At 46.8% G+C, this 20,061-nt stretch overlaps 1 protein-coding gene across 1 annotated transcript in view; it reads right to left on the reverse strand.

Annotated features, from left to right (window-relative positions):
- The window catches only part of NSG2 (neuronal vesicle trafficking associated 2), a 31,757-nt gene extending 11,980 nt beyond the window's left edge, over positions 1–19,777 (reverse strand). Inside the window, exons 1-3 of the mRNA XM_036391427.2 lie at positions 19,647–19,777; positions 18,842–18,992; positions 6,306–6,425 (exon numbers count right to left, since the gene is read on the reverse strand). Coding sequence (XP_036247320.1) covers positions 6,306–6,425; positions 18,842–18,970 — 249 coding nt within the window. The 5' untranslated portion in view covers positions 18,971–18,992; positions 19,647–19,777. The remainder of the gene's footprint in view (positions 1–6,305; positions 6,426–18,841; positions 18,993–19,646) is intronic.
- Positions 19,778–20,061: the final 284 nt, after the last annotated feature.

Here is a 20,061-nt window from a genome sequence, read left to right on the forward strand (position 1 = left end):
AGAGTGTGTTGGAGACAGAGAGGCAGTGTAAGAAATCCTCCAGGCCCAGTGGGAACTGCAATTACACCCTGGAATTAGCACCAAGGGTATCTCCATGTGGTCACTTACGGAAATATTTTCAAGCATTTTGCTCCAAAGCCAAGAGCCAGTTGAGGTTTCTGCTCTGTAAATCTTTTTCCTTCTATATATCCTGGTTTGAAGAATGAACTTTCAGCAAGTGTACCCCACAAAAATTTAGGCATGTGAATATTCTCTGTGACTTCCACTTTTAGAGATTCTCTGCAGAAAATTAACTTTCTTCTTCTCTCCAAAAAATCAATTAAATGGAAAAAAAATCCAAACCAAGACTGAACAAATCTCTTCAGCTGACTATTCTGTTAATGCTTACAGATGGCAAAAATAAATAGAGCCAAGGCTTTTCCTGGCTTTGTAAAAGAGTATCTATGTGTGTAAAACTAACCTAAAACAAGAATGCATTGTAAGGAATGGTCCATTTCCTATTTAAAAAAATGTATGTGGGGTTTTTTCCTTGGCTTTGTTAAGTGGTCCCTGAGCCAGTAGAGAGCATTCCAGTTAAATCAAAATAGATTTTTCTTGTGTGTTTTAGACACAGACATGACATTTTTGGGCCCTTGCCTGTACAAAACAATTAAGGAATTAGCTGGGAGTTCTTACAAAACCCCCAGACTCCTACCCAGACAGAGAAAACCTGCAGGGTTTATAACAATACCTGGGGCTGTGATCAGACAGATCTGTTCCCTGGCAGCTGAGCCACAAATCCCCACTCAGTTCATCCTCACAGCTCCTGATTGTCACTGATGATCACCAACGGCTCCATCAATCTGCCTCATGCAGCCTGGGAGAGCACTGGGACAGATGTGGCCTGTCCTGTTCTCAGAAATCCCCAGAGGAAGGATTTCTGAGCTCAGGCAGAAAGATGAGGAGCACCATTTCTCACCTGCTTGCATGCACACCACGAGTGAGAGCCTGGAACCACACAGGTGAGACTTTGCATCAGGGCCAGGCAGGGCTGGGCAGTGATTTTTTTTTGGGGAAAAGAGAACCTGTGACCTTCTGAATGCACTGGAAATATTCAGCCTGCAAAGAGGCAGCTCTGGCTCCACTCTCAGATCATCCACCACAGTCTGGAGAACACTTAGGAGCAGTGAGAGCTGCCTGAAAGCCCTGCAGGAACTCACCCAATGCATCCACAGGGAGAGGAGGTTGCCTGGAGACAGCTGGGAGCTCCCAGAGGGAGGGAATATTGGAATATTCTCCCAAATCAACCCCTTCCTACTGACCCTCTCTGAGTGCAAGGTCCCAGAGAAAAGCCCGGTTCCAGCCCTGCTGCTGGTGCCAGTGGCTGCTCCCTGTGCCTGCCACATCCTCTGCTTGTCCCTCCTTCTCCTGGATGCTGAAAGCAGCAGCAGCAATTCCCAGCAGAGGGAGAGATCCCCGCGTCCAGCCCCGGGCGCCGCTGCCATGAGCAGGGTAAGGGGATCCTGCAGGGCCCCTCCAGCTCAGACAACCGATGGGATGTGGCAGTTGCCATGGGAACGCTGATGCTGATAGGATTGAGAAGCAGAGGGAGTCCTTTCACCAGGAGTTGCTCCTGCCCCGTGGGAACTCAACAATTAAAGGAGAGTTTAAAATTTATTCATCTATAAACGGACAATGGAAAGCCTCAGCCGTTTTTCTGGGATTTCTTTGCAGGTTAGAGGAAGAGCTATCAGCTCTTCCTATATAAGCAACAGCCTTCAGGTGAAAGCAGAACACCCCAGGAGGAGTCTGAAGGATCCATGGCATGGATGGGAAGTTTGGGAAGGGGGAGCAGGAACGGCACATCTGGGGCTCTGTGTGTGCAGCAAAGTGTGAATTCCCTGGGGATTTGGTGGCTCACCTTCCAGTGGGGGCACCAGGGGAGCACCTTCCATTTAGCAAAGCTGTTACCAACAGGAAATTATTCCCTGGCCCAGAAAAATCTTTGTTAATCAGGAGCCGAGCATTTCAGGTATTGGCTTGGGTTTGATCATGAACAATTCTTGCATCATTGTTTGGTAGAGTGCGGCTGGAGACAAAGAGATTTTGTTCCAAATCTTCCACATTAAGTCAGAGGAAAAGAATTGTTCCAGTATGAGCATTTCAACAACAGAGGCACTTGAATGGGTTCCACTACATTTTAAGGACCTGATGAAAAGTGTGGGCAAGAATTACATCCACTGGTGCCTGGATCTGCGTGTGTCAGAGCAGTTTCAGGGTGGAGGGAGGAGAGGGGTGATCCAATGATAAGAAATAATTGTCATTGCACACTCAACAGGGACAGATGACACAACCAGTGACTCTGAAAATGCATCTTGCCAAATTGCAGCAAGAAGAATGAAGTTCTCAGTCTTCATCAATACTGGCAGCTGATTTCTCCAGGTAGATAAATTGCTTGCAAAAAACATCTTAAATATATCGACTTCTCCCCCATACACCCACTCCCAACTTGTTCTGTTAAAGACAAGTACTGAGCTTAATTATTCCAACTCTGAAAACATAAACTTTTAAAAGAAATTGATCCATGAAGAGGAAAGAACTGTAGAAGGCTTGAGAAGTCAGATAACTATGGAGGTAACTATCACTCAGCTAACAGTCAATAAATCATTACCTTCCTGAAAATATTTAACAGTTCTGTGGCAGTGGTGAGAAAGGGCTCAGACTGGTGTAACAGAGAGACCAGTTTGTATAAAACCAGTAAGGGGCCAGCAGTTCCAGGTGTCACCCAGTGCTCTGTAGGCCTACACAGAAAGGCCACTCCAGACCTCTTCTGGTGCTATCCAAATAAATCAATGCTGCTGGGTGATTTCTGGGCTATCTGGGCTGCTTGGAAGAGAAAAGGAGTCAGTGAAACCCTGTTCTCCAGAAGTAACAAGACTTCATTTGGTGGGGAATCTGCCTAAAAAGCAAAAGGGGTTCAATCTCTCTTCAGTACTGATAGAAATAAGGGCAGAATGATTACTCACATGTGAGAGATTGTTCTTTAAAGATGCACAATGGGGCATCACTGGTGAGAAGGAGCAGGAAGCCTCAGAGGCAGAGGCTATCAATTTATTGTTGGTTTTTAGAGCTGTCACCCCACAGAGGAATCACAGCCACGTCTACAAACCCTCTCCAAGGCACCTCAGTGTTGTCACAGGATGGCAAAGCCCAGGAACAGGAGCTCCCTTCAAAGCCCTGGAAATGAAAGGCAAACAGCAGCCACCCTTCCCCCTCAGCCCGGGAAACCTCAGCTCACAGAGCTACTGCAGAACAAGATCTCTGCAGCTCAAAAACCTCCGAGAGGAACACACTCCAAAGGTGGAAGCAGTCTGGAGAAGGCAAGGTCTATAAATCACTGCCTGTCAGCTTAGAAAAATGTTCTCTTTGCTTCTCTGTGGAGGAGTAAAATGAGAAAAGAAATTTCTTTTCTGCATAGATGGCTCAGCCATAAGGTTATTTTAACATCATTTTCTCGTAGCCCATCTACACACAACTATTTAAACAGTTTTATAAAGGAGGTATGGGCTGACTCATGCAGCTGAAGAATCAGCCTAATTGGTCAAACTTCCAGGACAGTGTGTGCTGAGCTGGAGAGAATCATAATCTCATCTATTAGGGGATGTGACAAGAGGCAGGAGCTAGCTCAGATTCCTGGAAGAGCTGGTGTGAAATAAGAACCGTTGCCTAGGGACAGTCTCTTCTTTATGATAATTAAAGAGCTCAGATCTGGGCTATTCTGCATGGATGAAAAATATGCAAGCATAAGCTTAAATTCTGGCATGGGCTTGTTCATGTGGGAAAGTTGTCTAATAATTCATTAGTTTCTTCAATAAAAGATACCCAAAAGGCAGGGAAAAGGGCATCTGTGGACTTGGCTGGCAGGTTCACGTGGTCTCAAAACTTTTTCCAGATATCTTGATCTTTTGTAGCACAAAACCACAGAATTGCAGCCTCTTTTCCCAGGCAGCCAGCCCCAGGACAGGAGGGAATGGCCTCAGGCTGGGCCAGGGCAGGCTCAGGGTGGGCACAGCAGGAATTTCCCCATGGAAAGGGGGCTCAGGGTGGGCACAGCAGGAATTTCCCCATGGAAAGGGGGCTCAGGCACTGGAACTGCCCAGGAAGGGTCTGGATCCCCATCCCTGGAGTGTCCAAGGAAGGGCTGGAGGTGGCACTGGGGGCTCTGGGCTGGGGACAAGGTGGGGATGGGGTCACAGCTTGGGCTCCATGGTCTTGGAGGGCTTTTCCACCCTCAAAAGGACAAAAGAGAATATGATGATCACAGTTATATAATCCTTTTTAAAGCTTTTAAAAATGTAGCCAAAATGAGATCATAGAAGTTAAGTATTTACTGTGATTTGCTCTTACAAAAAAACAAATGTAAGATGATTTCATCAGTAGCAGATAATAGGGCAGCTTATAACCAGAGGGCAGGGTTTTTAATAACTTCACTAAAAATATGCACTGAGACAAAAATGTGGTGCAATAAAAAGTACAAAAGGTAATAAATATTAGCTATTATCTCAGCTCATTTTGTCAGGAAATAATACTACAAATTTAATGGGATACATGGAAGCCTTATGAAAAGCAGGCAGGGAGAGGCTTAGAGCCTTATCCAGTATTAGAGCAGAGGCTGCCTGATGGATAAGTTGACATTGAAGAGCAGAGAATGAAAATCGTATGGATTTGAGGGAAAGGAAATAGCTCAAAAATTAAACTGTGATGCTGCCAGGCTCTATAGGAAGAGGCCCAACTCCCACTTCTGCCAGGGCTCCCAGCTGAAGCTGTGAAATGAGAAATCTGCACCAAAAACAGGATGGGAAGAGGAAAAATGCATCAAGGGAAAGGTTTGAATGCAACAGCAAGTTGGGAATTTGAATAGGAAAAACAAGATACTCAGTAGAAGGAGCAGATGAAATAGGACTTATCCATGGGCTATAGGTGTGCAAGGAGGAGATGTTCTCGAGTGTTTTTTTTAAATAACAAAGCCAGATCTTTCCTGGTTTTACTCTGCCTTTCACACCCTTCAGGGCTGCAGGATTGAGAGTTAAATACCCAGTGAGGCACCAGAATTTACAACAGCAACAAGGCCATTTACTGCAGGTTAAAGCCAACCCATCAGTGCAGGAGACTCTCAATTTATTGTTGGTTTTCAGGCACATCGTGTCCGGTTCTGATTTATGTGGGACACTGGAAATGTTTCCAAGACTGGGATTTAACCGTGGTTAATTCACTTTACTCTGGTACAATAAAGAGTTACTACTGGTGGTAAATAGTTACTACACACCAGAAGCTCAGGGAGGAATTCAGTAAGTACCAACAGGAGGTAAGAAATTTTAGATCAAATTGTGATGTTCATGGAAAAAGAAAACAGCCAAGAACCATAAACATTTATTCCCACAACTCTTAAGAGTAAATGATGATGTGGAAGGAGCAGGAATGTCACTGGGCACTGCCCACTTTCTCTGTTTTCTACTCAAAATCATTGATGTTTCCTCTGGCTTTCAAAATGAGCAATCAGATCTCCCATTTCTACCACTGCCATGCTCTGTGGTCTAGAAAAAGCACCAGGTCTTCCCAGTGCAAAGGGAGGAAAAACTGGCAGCTACACATTTGGAGTCTAATTTTAGGAGGAACTGAGCTATTCTAATGTGCTGCAGTCAACAGGAACCGACAGCACTCAATAATTCATGAGTTTCTTTCCATGTTTGAGTAGAGCCTGTTGAAAATTTCCCAAGGAAACATTTTCCATCAGAAAATTCCAATTCCTGCGCAGCAAAACTGCTTACAGGACAGGATAAGCTTGGATTCTTCTCTAATACCTTTTTTCCTATGCATCTTGAAGTAGTTTTTAATCTGCAGTAATATAATAATGATAACAAAGTATTTTAAATATGAAAAGGGTTGACTGGCTAGGAGACAAAAGGAATTTTAAAAGGCTAAACAAAATGTTTCAACCAATCTTCACTTGGATTTTTAAAAATTATTTTTAAACACCAGTGTTTGGGAAGAAAAAGGATTCAAAGTTGGTTTATTTTCAGTTTGGGCTGGAATATATTTTCATCATTTTCTTGGGAAAGAAAAGCATTTTCTACTTGAGATGTAACTAAGAAGGTATTTTCATGCCTGTCCTAAATAAACTCTTTACACTCATGCAGATAAACCTCTCTTTGACCCTGGTGATGAGTGAAGTGTTAAATTTGTTATGTCTTTCCTGTCACTTTGATTCAGTTATTTTAAAACGAATGGAATTTGCATCAGAAGGCAGCAGAACAACCATTTCTTACCTTTAGTCTTTCTGTTACCCCATCAGTGAAACTGACTGTGAATTCAGCAATTTTGGGCACTCTGAGTTTTCCTTTGTTCTTCTGCTCAGGCTGATATTCTGTTCTTGTTTTCACAATTACCTGGAAAATAACAACACTTTTGAGGCTTCTGCCCACAGCAGAGACTTCTGAGTTGTTATCAAAGCCTTTCCATATAAACCGTCCCTTGGACCTACACAAGCACCATAAATGAACACAAGCCATCACCCCCTCAGGAATAAGAGAGGCAGATAAATCAGCAGATACACAGAAACTAGGACAGTGAGCTTATCACACTGAGCCTTAAAACAGCTGACAGCAAAATGTTTGACACCCACTTTTGTTTAGGAGTATTTGATTTTTATATCCTGCTCAACAGGCAGAAGAACAGCCCATCCTAAAGAAGAGCCTCACTAATTAAAAGCTCTGTCCAAACAAGTTGTGCTGAAGCCAATTTAAATTTAGGCCATTTGGAGTCTCATTCATTCAGGCTCCAGATTATCAATATTTATCTTGTATTATCACCTTGGCTTTTCCCCTAAGATGTGTGTCTGATTAATCCAGGTCCTACTAATCTTATAAAATGAGGTGCCTTACACCAGTGCAGAAGACCCTTCCACTTTCTGGCTCTCCCTTCTGAGCTGCAGCCTGGTGGAAATGAGAAACTCCAGGAGTGGAGGCTGCTCCAGACGAGAGTGACAAGAGTGATCCTAAAGCTCTTAGTTAGAAACAAAACCATGGAGAAGGATTGGAGCAGATTAAGTGAAGCACAAGGTTGAGTTCCCAGCTAATCAAGGACTTATTTCCAATGGAGACAGCAAAGTCTGCTTTGGACCAAAGAGAACCCCAGGTATTTAATCCTCCTGCATTTAATGCATGTGGAAATCAGAGGGAGAGAAAAGCACTGAGGAGTCCTAAGCCAATTTTCTGGATTCAAATGCAAATCATTAAAGACTGATGAATATTTACATCCTCCAGCGAATCCCTCTCAATAGTATTTATTACAGGAGCATTTGCAATATTAATATTTGGTGAGAAGAAGGGATAAAAAGCCACACAAATGTGTTTCTGTGAGCAGCTGGGAGCTCAGGATTTGTGATGACACAATGTTAGAGTTCTGGATACTAAAAATTTTAAACTTTCTGTACTGACAGACTCTGACTCCCAAGAGAACATTACATTTAACCTGAGGCCGTTAAAAAAACTTCCAAAATTGATTGATAACACTAAGATTACAAGTGTGTAGTTAATTAGAAATGTGTAATATCACAAGGTTAAAAATGTAGAATTTGAAGCTTTAGAATATAGTAATATAAATTGTTAAAAATAGGTTAGAAACGTGTGTAAAATAGTTGATAGATTGTTAACATGTATGAAACAAGATAGAAATTTTAGGGTGGAGGCAAGTTGTTCTTCTTTACCTTCTTCCTCCTTCTTCATAAGTTTAAATAATATTTTGTAATTAGACAGAAAAGTCTGCACTGTGGACTTCAAGTAATTAGTTACTGAGTTAAAAGAAAAAATAATTTAAATGTCCTTTCTTAATTAGATCGTTTAGCCTTAAAAAACCTTGTAACAAAAAACAGTTAAACCATTTAATACCTTATTAATGAAAAACTGTAACAACACAACACAGAAGAGGGGAAATGACCAACAGGGACAAGCTTGGGCGGGTTTGGGGTGAGTCCTGACCCTGCTCTGAACCCACTGTTGGATCAAACCCCATTTTGCCCACCCTGCCCAGCACATTGTGGGCAAAATGAAGCAGAGCTCCCTCTGCAGCCAAGACAAAGTGGCCCAGGTCAGCTCTGAGCTCCAAACAAGCCATGACCTCATTTTCTCCCTCCAAAGGAGGCCAACGCACCCTGTGCAGCTGGCCAGCCTTCATTCTGCTCCCTGGCCTTTTGTACACCCAGGACAGTAAATGATGGAGCATCAGCCAGCAGCACCTGCCAGCCAGTGTTCAGAAATTGCTCTCTTTCTGTTTTCAGACAATATCCAATTCTCCCAAATTCATGCTTCCTGCTTGATATAAATCTTAGCAGCAGACGATTTTTAAAATTTATATGAGAGCTTTTCCACAAATTGTAACACTGAGTCTTAATGAACGGCAGAATATAAGAAAAAAATAAAATTAAAACTTTCATTGTTTCTAGCTACAATTTAATTGTCTTCATCATCAACACCAATTTTGTTATGGCTCTTTTTTAATTGTTCCATTTCTCCAATAAGCAGGAAAGTTTGAATAATGCTATCTGCAGGGATACAGAGTCTGAAAATGAACCCACACAGCCCTTCCTTCACCAGGCATCAGATTCAGGTCCAGCAGCAATTCTGTCACATCTGGGGATAAATAAGCAAGCTCAGGCCCCAGCCAGATCAGAAGGTACTTGAAACACAATTTGCTGACTGTACCAGCAGTGAAATGAGTGTGCACAGAGCCAGTCACCCTGGGCAGTGTTTTGCAAAGGTATCAAAAAGCTTTGGTAGAAGAGGGAAGAAGCACCTTTGCTAAAGGGCTTTTAGCAGGCAGAAGTTAAAAACCTGCTCTCCAGAAGTGTCTTTGTCAGACACCCACTGGAATTACTCAGCAGCAGAAAGGGCAGGCAGTGAAGTCTCCTTTTTAGAGGAGAGCACAGAAATCAAATGACAAAGGTCAAACAGAAAACTGAAAACCTGCAGTGGGGGGGACCATTCAATATAGTGGCAGCAACGATAAAAATGCAATTTTGCTGAGGGCATGGGGTGTACATTGAGGAGAACAGAGCTCCTTCTTGCTCAGTCCCCCACAGGCTAAATAAATCAGCCTGAGCATGGATATGGATTCCACTCTTGCAGAGTTAAAAGTGCAAATTTAGAAAAGGAATAATCAATCTTCTAAAGAAACCTTTCTGCATTTTTAGCCTTTTTTCTTTTTTTTTTTTGCTTGATCTGTTTTCATTTTCCAGCCTTCTGATTTGAGTTGGGTGGGAAAGATTTGCCTTCCCCCATTCCCTGCCATCACTCCTTTTCCACCTTCTTTTTCCATTTTGTCAGCGAGAGGAAAAAAAAAAAAAAAAATTCCTGGCAGTGAAGCCTTGCAGAAATTCCACCCAAATTGCTGCTGAACGTGGAGTAATAAAAGCTCCTGACTCGGCAGTCGGGGCGATGCTCAGCGCTCGTTTATCAGCGCCTGCCCCGAGCAGCTGCAGCCAGCCCGGGTCCCAGCGCTCCCATGGAACAAGGAACATCCATCTCACACCAGGACAGCTTTCCTGGCAGAGCTGCTGCCCTGCACTGCAGCCCACAGCACCACAATCATCCCCAGCCCCTCTCCTCTGCTGGCTTGGGAATTGAAATCAGGGAAAGGGAGGGGAAAAATTGGGGTCCTGGAAAGAAATTCCATCTCCTTCCCTCCTCTGGGGTGTTGGAAAAGAGATGCTCTGAAGGGGAACTTCCAGATGGATTTAGCTCAGGGAATCTCCCTGCAGATTATCTTGCTCCTGTGATCTGTTCTTAAAGTTTTCACACCATTTCCCAGCACCTTCAAGCTGCAGGAACTGAGCTGTTCATTGCTATGCAGTAAAGGGGACACCAATAAATTACCTGGGACTTTCTTCATCCTACATCCAAAATAAAGCTGTTCAAAGTTGCTTCCTAGATGGGGTTTGCAGATTGTGAGAATATGAGCAGAGAGAAAAGGTTATGGACCAGCAAAAAGTCACATCTAATTTTAGAAACCCTCACTGCAGTCCTTGCAGCTTCCTCCTTAACCAGGTTTGTTTAGAATTTGAGCTAATTAACCACCAATTCAGCAAAGCACTTAAGCATGCAAGCAGTCCTATTAACATCAGCAGGATGAGCTGGATATTTCAAGTTAAGTGTGCATTTAAGGGCTTTGGCCTATGGAGCTGGCTTCAGGCTCCTTCCCACAGCCACTTCCACCAGGATGCTTGGGGATCCTGGGGAATTCTTCATCGATGGCTCAGGGGCTCTGCACACAGCATGACCCCAGCATCCCATATTACTCATGGAGGAGTAGGGAAAAAAGACCAAAAAATGAATCTCAGTAATGTGCTGAGTCCCACTTGGTGGCTGAGTCAGGAGTTCACACCAGGGCTGGTTCACTGCTCACAATGCACTGTTTTCTCAGACCTTCATTGAGGAGAGAGAATGGCAGCTCCAGCAGATTCTCCATATAATTGTGACGTTTTTGGGATTAGGGGCTAGGAAAGGACGATGGGGTGGGAAGGCAGTCAGACAACCTGTGGAAATGGCAGCTCTCTGCAGACCTGTGCCCCTCAGCCATCCCAGGTCAGCAGATGCAGCAACATTCCATGTCTGGAAAGGTTTTGACATTCTGTTCTCTTCCTTGGATCTTCTGGTTCCTCATTCCAGCCCCTCAAACACTTCTGAAGAGCTCAGAGCAGCCTGCAGGGAATGGCCTGGAAATTGTGAAACCCCACCACAACAGGACCACGAGCCACATCCATCACCCTGCTCCACACAAGATGTTTCTAATGATGCTGTTTGCTAATACATTTATTGAGTTCCAAACCTAAATGCTCTTATTATTCCAGGCTTTATGCCAGTGCCATGACTGGGATCAATAGGAAATCTTTCCTAAGCTTTAATGGATGCAGGACCATGCACCCTCTCTGTAGTGATGCTTTGGAAAATTATAGGTGTGCTGAGGTGAGAAACAACAGATGACAGTCTGCCTACACCAGCAGGAAATCCATCATCCACAACCTTGAGAAGGTAAACAGTGGGAGAGTGCTGGGAAATCCAGGGATTTGGGCTGCTGAAAGGGAAAAGAAAGCAAGCTTCTAACCAAGTGGGCTATATTAAAAGCATTTGCTGTGAGGAGGAAGGAGCAGAGTAGATGTGAAATGTGACAAATTGAAAAATATCCCATTAAGCATGGAACCTTGAAAAGGATTTTCCAGCAAAGGGATGAAGTAAGTGTTTCAGAAAATGAACTGATATGAATTCTGAGCCTTGTCTCCAACTGGCTAAATCTAACATCATTTATTGCCACTTTATATTTGCATTTGAGCTCTATGGTTTTCCCTGAAGAAATGAGTAATAATATTTAACATAACTGGCATTGTGAAAACTTTAAATTATTCATTTGGAAAAGGACATGCAGCCCTGCTGTAATTCCCACTCCACTGCCTCAGTGCATGTAATATATTGTGGTTCAGGTGCTGCAAAGCGCAAACCATAAAAATTTAAAATACGACTTCCTGGGATTATTAATAATGAAGAGTCTCTCAGTCAGAGGAGCTGTCAGATTGACAGAAGTGATAAACAAAATGTGTTGCTGCTACCAAGGAGAAAGGTTCCCTCCAAGTTCAAAGCTGGACTTTGTAGTCCCACAAAATGGTTGTAACACCCCCACCCGTTTCCAGGCGGATTAGTCAGGCTCACTTTTAAATGAAAATGAGACTCAGCTTCCTTCCCTTCCACATCTTTCTCCACTCCTTGCAGAAACAGAAGGGGAAATATCAACTTCTCACTGGCACCATTGCCATGGTTTCCTTTGTTACCCAACAAAGCACCAGCAGCTGAGCAGGACCTCAGGGCGCAGCAGGGACCAGGTGACAGCAAAAGGTGTCCCCAGCCTAAAGCTGGCACTAAACCTGCTGGGACTGGGGCAGGTTCATCCCCTGTGTGCTCCAAGCCAAGCAATGGCCAGAACCCAGCACCTGCACACACAATTCTCCAGCCTAATCCTCACCCAGAGCCAGCTCCAAAGAGCAAATGAGATGTGCACATTGCCAACAGCAGCTGAAGTTAAAATACTTAGCACCAAAAGAATAGAGGAAAAGAGATGGGAAAATCATGTTCCAGGGCTTAAAACAATCTCTGGCAGGCTTAGGATGAAACATTGATAGGCATGAGCAGCTCCCTGCAGCATCTCCTGTACCTCCTCCTGACTGTTGCCCTGGCTACTGCCAGAAAATGGATAAAGTGGACAGATCTCAGATTACCTGGCAATCCCCATGCTGCAAATTCCCAGATTTTTAGAGAATTAGGTCTTTAAAGCTTCCTGAAATGATTATGGCTATGACCCATCCTACAGGAATGGCAGCTATGCTTCCAAATCGACAGGATGGACACATCTCAGCAGGCAGGCCTCCCAAAGGCTGATGTTAAAATTGGCATTTGAGATGTAGGTGATGGCATCCTAGTCATTATTTAAATACATAAAGTGCCTGAAATATCAAGCAACAAAGTAAAAATGAAAAAAATGTAAGAAAAAGATGCCTTGGATCAAATCCACAGTCCCTGGAGAAAGCCAGGGTCAGTACTCTGCTATTTTTTTACCCCTATCAGCTCATCCAATGGGTGTTGTGCTGGAAATGAGTTTCACAGAGGGTGGTAGGAAAAAAGTGCTCTCCTGACTCAGTGCCAGGAGGATATTCCAGGCATAAGGAACATTGCAAAAGGACAAAGACAGCAAATGTAATCAGCCCTGGCATCACCAGTGACAGGCAGCACAGAATGCAAAGGCTGCACTGGGAGCTGAAAGCAGCTGAGAAGGGCAAGGCACAGCCCCACGAACAAAAGTGGCTCAGAATTTATTCAGCCAAGTCCCCCTACAAATCCCTGCGTGCCCATAACCATCAGGAACCCACAGGATTTCAGTAGGTTCATCCAGGAGAGGGTTTAGCAAAGCAGTCAAAAGAATCAATCACAAATTGGCCAGGCTGAATTAGCAGAGCTCCACTGATTTCCCTTCGGCTGCCCTGATTTACAGCAGCCAAGATTCCTGCCCAGTTCTCTTTTCCAGACCAGTAAGGAACTGGCATGGGGGGTTCCTTTGACAACCTTGCTGAAATCACTTCCACACTCAGCAGTGAGCTTTCATGGTAGAAAAAAGAACAGGCTCAGCCAAGCCCCCATAGCCCAAGAGCCATTCCTGAGTCCATCCCTGCTGTTTCTGCAGGATGCAGCTCCAGGAATTGCAGTGCAGACATAGCTGGGCTCAAGAGAGGTAATGGAGCTCACAAAGCCAGGCAGCTTTAAAGCCCCTAATTCAGGCACTGATGGCAGAGCAGCCCAGGCCACACAAATTCTGGGATGTTCAGGGTGAAGCTCTGCTGCAGCAGCACATTCCCTGAATGATGGGAGGCTGCTGGAAGCTGCTCCAGGTCCCTGTGAGCACCCTAGTGGAGGTGTTGGTGTGTGAGAGGAAGGCCAGCACAGAGTGACATCCAAACAGGAGCAGGAACTGCCAAGGACATGAGCAGGGCTGTGCAAATCGTGCAAACAACGCCAAGGAGGTTCCCCAAATGCTGCTCTGCCCGAGTGGGATGCTGCAAGGATTTATTACAGCCTAATGAGCACGGGTTCTATATACACAACCAGAGGACAAAGGAATTTGCACAGTGTAGGAGGGGAGCATGAGAAGAAGGCTCAGACTTTGCTATTTATGGGGATGAGGCAGAGTATCCCAAGTGGAGAGAGGAAAGGATGGGGAAAGGCAAGACAGCCTGTTCCTTTTTATTTGTTATTCCCTTTCTTTGTTTTATCCTTGTTTTCTTTCCCTTTGCATCCTCCTCCTCCCTCCCCCTGCCCCGTCACTATCCCTGCCCCATCCCTCCTTTTGTTGCATCCCACCAGCCTCAGCAGCAGAGGAGCAGGAGCCGCCTGTCCCCGGCTGCTGCAGAGCTCCCACAGCTTCCCAGGAATGCTCAGCCGGGAATGCTGGGCTGCCTGCAGCCCCAGCAGGAGCAGCAGCCCCCAAAAGCAGCCCCTGCAGGCTGCACAGAGGGCAGGCTGACACTGCTACCCAGCACTGAGCTCCCAGCAGTCCCCGAGGTACAGGAGCACTCATCCAGCTACTCTGAATTATTCCTGCTCAGCTGGCCAGGAGCAAACGTTATTTTCTGTTAAACCAACAGGGACAGGCTGTGAACGCCAGGGACCCTCCTGATCTCCAGGAACTCTGTGTAAATGAATGGCCTCAGCCACTCAGAGAGGGATGTGGCCAGGGGCAGGAACAGAGGGTGGGGAAAGCATTTGAAGAGAGCTGTTACATCTATTTTTTTTCTTTTTTTTTTTTTTTTTCTTTCCTGGGCTTGTGGCAGGAATTTGCCACTAGAGAAATTAATTCTCGAGCCTCCTGATGCATTCAAAATAAAGAACAATGGACCACATGATAAGCCTTCTGCAGCCTTCATCACAAAAGAGGTGTGGATGTTTTTTACAGCCTGACAAGAGCTTTCATGCACTTTTGTGTTATGTAAAATTAGGACTTTACTGCCAGAGCAGAGGCATTTCCTGATGGATTACACTGAAGCGAGCCAAGAGACCAAGGGGTCCCCAGTTGTTGGTTTCATTTCACATTTCAGTGAACAGAATGGTCCCTGAAAAGCTGCACATCTTTCAGCATTATCATTGCCAGGATACAATCACAGCTGAAGCTGTTTGTCTATGCCTTGGAAAACAAGGCAACAGCTCCTCTTTTTCCCTTTGGTCCTAAAAGATAAAAGACTTCTGGGGTTTTTTTTGTTTTTTTTTTTTTTGTTTCATTTTGTTTGGTTTTTTTTTTTTTTTTTGCTTTTTGAATCAGAAGAAATGAAATTCAGAGACATAAAAAGCCAGGTCAAGGGCTTTTCATTGTTGATGGGGCTATTATTAGTGTTACATGGATGGACCTCTCCAAAAAGGCCATGCAAAAATGATTTAGGAGCACCTGACTTTGCCTTCTGCTCCAACAGGGGGCAAGGGAAACGCTTGAAGGTTGTCAATAAATATAAATGCACAGCAGGCTTAGCACCTTAGGGGGACAATTCCTGCCCTGGGTCCCGTTTATCTCCCTGCAGCCACACAAGTGCTGACAGAAGGATGAGAATGCTGATGCTGCAGGAGGAGCAGCACGAGGAGGGGACATCCTGCTTTGGTGGGAGAAGGAAGAAGACATTCCAGTGGCAATTTTAAAAAAGAAAGGTTGCCAAACTGAAGCCTCCTGAAATCCTGCCTGCATTTTTCCAACAGCAGCAAGGTAGAAGTCAGAGGGAGCTGCTAAGCTCTCAGTGCTTTGGAGAACAAGTCTGTTAGGAAAGCACCCCCAAAAGGACAGACAGGAAATTTAAGCACACCTTGAAGAGTTTTCCTTTCTCACCCCCAATATGATTTCTTCAAAGAACTATCTGAAAAGAGCTGGACTTCAGGCTTTACATCACATCAGTAAAAGCCTCATTTTTTAATTCTATCTCCATATCCTTTCTGTGGCAGAGGAACCAGACACAAAAAACACTTGGCAAGAGATGATGGAAGCTCTGGTGAAACACCTACATAGGTTAATGCTGAGAGTCACTTTGAGTGACTCTCAAAGTGATTCAGCTACAAAAATGTCCTTAAGATAAAGACAAAAATCGAGAATTGAAGGTTCTTAAACCACAATTTTCAGTCTGTACATTCCACAGGCTTTGTGGGTTGCTTTTAGGGATCCAACAGGTTTGATGTTCTTCCTACCTTGCATGCAGGTATCTAAGACTCAAATGAAACAAAAAACCTATAAAGGAACAGAACGTGCAAATACACACCAGGTGAAGGCATTATTGTAGAGACAGCAGCTGGGCTGTCCAGCACAAGCCTTGTACACTCTTGGATCACTCTCCAAAGCTGTTACTACTTCTCCTCTAGACAGAGCCCTGAGCTGCACCCAAACCTCCCTGCCCTGGTTTTGACGCACCCTGGATTGCCCTGACCCCAGGGTTAGATGCAGGTCTTAAACTCAGAGTTTCCTAAATGAAGATCCTTTCTGACAGCGAAGAGAAGCCCAGAAAGGGGAAGGAATACTTAGCAGCGTTGGATCTTTTGAATGTCTCACTTAGAGGGGCTGCCAGGACAATGCACGCTGGCTGTGGAGTGCCGAGGATGCGATGCTGATCGCAGGAAAGCCCCGAGGCTCAGGAGCCCCGCGGAGCTGTCCCTCATGGGGGACACTGGAGCTGTCCCCCACAGGGGACACCGGAGCTGTCCCTCATGGGGGACACTGGAGCTGTCCCTCATGGGGGACACTGGAGCTGTCCCCCACAGGTGGCACCGGAGCTCTCCCCCCACAGGGGACACCGGAGCTGTCCCTCACGGGGGACACCGGAGCTGTCCCCCCACAGGGGACACCACAGATGTCCCCCCACAGGTGGCACCGGAGCTCTCCCCCCACAGGGGACACCGGAGCTGTCCCCCCACAGAGGACACTGGAGCTGTCCCCCACAGGTGACACCAGAGCTGTCCCTCACAGGTGACACCAGAGCTGTCCCTCACAGGTGACACCGGAGCTGTCCCTCACAGGTGACACCAGAGCTGTCCCTCACAGGTGACACCGGAGCTGTCCCCCACAGGTGACACCAGAGCTGTCCCTCACAGGGGACACCGCGGCTCGTCGGGCTCTGCTGGCTCCTGCAGCATCCCATGCACCAGGCACAGGAACCCTCAAGATCTCATTCTCCCCGGCTAAAAATCAACTGCTCGGGGAGAAAAGTCAATTTTAGGTGTTTTCTTAACCCAGTCTCTTGACAGCAAGGCAAGTCCAAACAAGAACATACCCTGAAAGACTTGAAGGCCACGTCCACTCCTCCCCAAGGTGACAGCCTGCCTGAATTCAGCAGCAGCTTTGCTTTCTCAAGAACAAAGCTGCAATTTGCCCCTCTCACTTAACCTCTGCCCAAGCTTTTCACCTGAGGCTCAGCTCCTTATTAGCAGCGCTTTCAACAGCCCCTCTGCCCCGGGGTGAACTCACCCCACCAGAACCCCTTCTACAGAGAGCAAAGGAAACAGGTGGTGAATTATTTTGCTTTTATCATAAATAACCTCTCCTCCTGGTGAAGGGATTTCCAGCCTGTTAACTGCGGGCCTGCTGCACGGAGGAGATGAACCACAGCCTGCAGAAATCAATAGCTCTGACTCTAATGAGTTCTGAATCACGCTCAGCACGCCCGGAGATACAGCCCACACTTCCAGCAAAGAAAAATATGGATGTTGGTAGATGCATTGGCAGTAATATATGCTAATGAAGGTAATGTAACCTAACAACACGTGAATTATTGATGTGGGCATGTTTGAACAGAAAAATCAGCAAGGAATCACACCACACTGATCCACGCCAGTGTTTGCTCACCAACAGGCAACTGGAACACACTCTTACCACTCGATCAGCTTGGAAAGATCTTTGTCGGGTAATCCATGTCTCACCTGCTCCACAAGTCATTTAAGTTCCACATTGCCATGTGACACTGGGTGATCTCAACGAGCCCTTTGCATTGGCATCAAAGGAGCGACTTTTACACACCTACGGTTCCCCGAAACTTTTCAGACATTTATGACAAATCATATTGCTTCGCCCGAATTATTTTGCTTAATCTCATTTATCAGAGTCACAGAGAAGGGCTGGCTTAGCCTCTGTTTCACAGCAATTCACAGAAGTCCAACTCTCCCGAACGCAGCCAAGTTGCTCCTGATTGCCATGAGGCACGTGGAGAATGGGACCAGTTCCTTTGTCTGGCACAGCTCTGGCTCCCAGGATGTCAAGGCAGTTGAGTCAGCTCTATCCTAAAATAAACACGGTTTGTCTACCTAGACAGGTTTATCACATCCATCACCATGTTTTCCTAATGTATTTAGGGAAAATTCATTTTGTACCACGGTAAAAGCAGGATATATGCTCAATAACCGTCAGTGTTAATTTTGCTGTTATTCCATTATCCTGCAAGATCTAATCATTCTGTCTGTACCTTGGGGTGGGCTGGCTCCACCTCTGTGGTATCTGGGAACTACATTGCAGACAGGCTTTGTTTTGGTGAGGGCTGTTGGGGAATACGGATTTTTACAGTCTCATCATGTCCTCACCAGGTTATACTGATATGCATCATCCCCACGGGGATGTAGACAAAAGATTTCCTAGTTCACGCTGCAGCCAAAAAATCCCAACACAACCCCGCAGCCAATCGCACATTCCTGGGGGGTTTAGTGCTGCATTCAGGTGTGAGAGACTTGAGAGGGCAGGGGAGAACAATGTCCCCTGCTCGGGGCCAAACGAGTCCCTGAGCTGTGCCCCAGGAACTCAGCCACTCTCGCCAGAGAAATCAGCATCCTCAGTGCCCAAATCAGCTTTTCAAAGCCACAGAGAAGAAAACGGAGCTTAACTGGGATAATTAAAACAGCTGCTTATTTCGGCAGAGTTATCACATTACCTCCTCTCAAAGCAGGCCATTAATCTTACTGATAATAACAGATTGCAACCTGCTCCTCAGTTTCCCCAGCACTTGCAAGAGAAACACACCAAGCTTTTTTTTTCCCCGTTGTATTTAGGAATATTTAGGGTTCTTTTTGAGGAGGGAGGGCACTGGGGGACTGCTGCGTGCCTATTTGCCGTGTTTAAACAGATAAACACACAGTGAAAGATAACCCCTGTTTATTTATTGAATAAATGTGCCACAATTCCCATCACCAGAGCCCAGTGACAAGCCAGGGGCACGTCCGTGTGCACAACCATGCAGGAGCATATTCTGATTTTGTTTTACCTTTTCCGGAGCCGGGAACTGCAGGTGATTTACTTCCAAAGGCGTGATCAAAGGAACTGTCTGAAAACCATCTTCGTTGGATGGTGGTTTGTTGTTCTTGTCGTTCAAATTACTCCCCAGCTTCACCATCCTTGCAGCCGGCTTTCCAGACCTGAAACCGGGGGAGATGAGCAATGTCACCGGGGCAGGGGGAAGGCGACAATTCCTGCCTTGCCCTGCTCGCTTTGGGTTCAGGTGCCTGGGTTACAGGGAATGTCACTTCACTACAGCCACCCCACAAACACCCTCTAAACCCCACAAACACCCTCTAAACGCCACCAACACCCTCTGAACACCACAAAAAACCTTTAAATCCCACAAAAAGCCTTTAAACCCCTCGCTGTCAGCCCAAACACGGCGGATCCCAAAGCGCCGGGAGAGCCACCGGCACTGGTGGGAATGCCACCAACACGACTGGGAATGTCACCAGCACCACCGGGAGAGCCACCAGCACTACCGGGAATATCACCAGCACCACCGGGAATGTCACCAGCATCACCGGGAGTGTCACCAGCATCACCGGGAGTGTCACCAGCACCGCCACCACCACGGACACGCAGCGGGACACGGGGACACGGCGCGTCTCGCACTGAGCCCAGGAGGGTTTTTGATGCCCCTCTCCCATTTTTGCAGCCCCCCTTGAAGGTTCAGAACCCCCTCCCCTGCACATCCCGGAGCGCTCGGGGGGTCCCCCATCCCATCTCCCCGGGAGCGGCAGCGCCGGCGGTCGGGGCGGGGGTTCTGCGGGCGCGGCTGCGTTACTTACTGCCAAGCAGGCGGCGAGAGGCGGCGGCGGGGCCGGTGTGGAGCCCGCGGTGTCCGCGGGGGGAGCGGTGCTGAAGGGACAGCGCTGCGCTCGCTGCGGCTCCGCCGGTGACTGAGGCGGGCGGGGCGGCGGCTCCTTCCCCCCCCACCTCCACCGCCCCTCCGCCCTCAGCGCCATGGCCGCGGCCCCGCGCGCCCCCTGGCGGCCGCACCGCGCGCACAGCGCACGGCGCCCCCTGCAGGCCGCGCGCGTGAGGGAGCGGCTGTGCCGCCATGGCCGGGGAGGGGGCACCGGCACCCGCCACACTTCAACGGCGCTGCCCGGGCACGGAGAGCTCCACGGCACTGCCCGGGCACCGACAGCTCCACGGCGCTGCCCGGGCACGGAGAGCTCCACGGCACTGCCCGGGCACCGA

This window comes from Molothrus ater, chromosome 15 (assembly GCF_012460135.2).
Source record: "Molothrus ater isolate BHLD 08-10-18 breed brown headed cowbird chromosome 15, BPBGC_Mater_1.1, whole genome shotgun sequence".
Lineage (NCBI taxonomy): Eukaryota > Metazoa > Chordata > Aves > Passeriformes > Icteridae > Molothrus > Molothrus ater.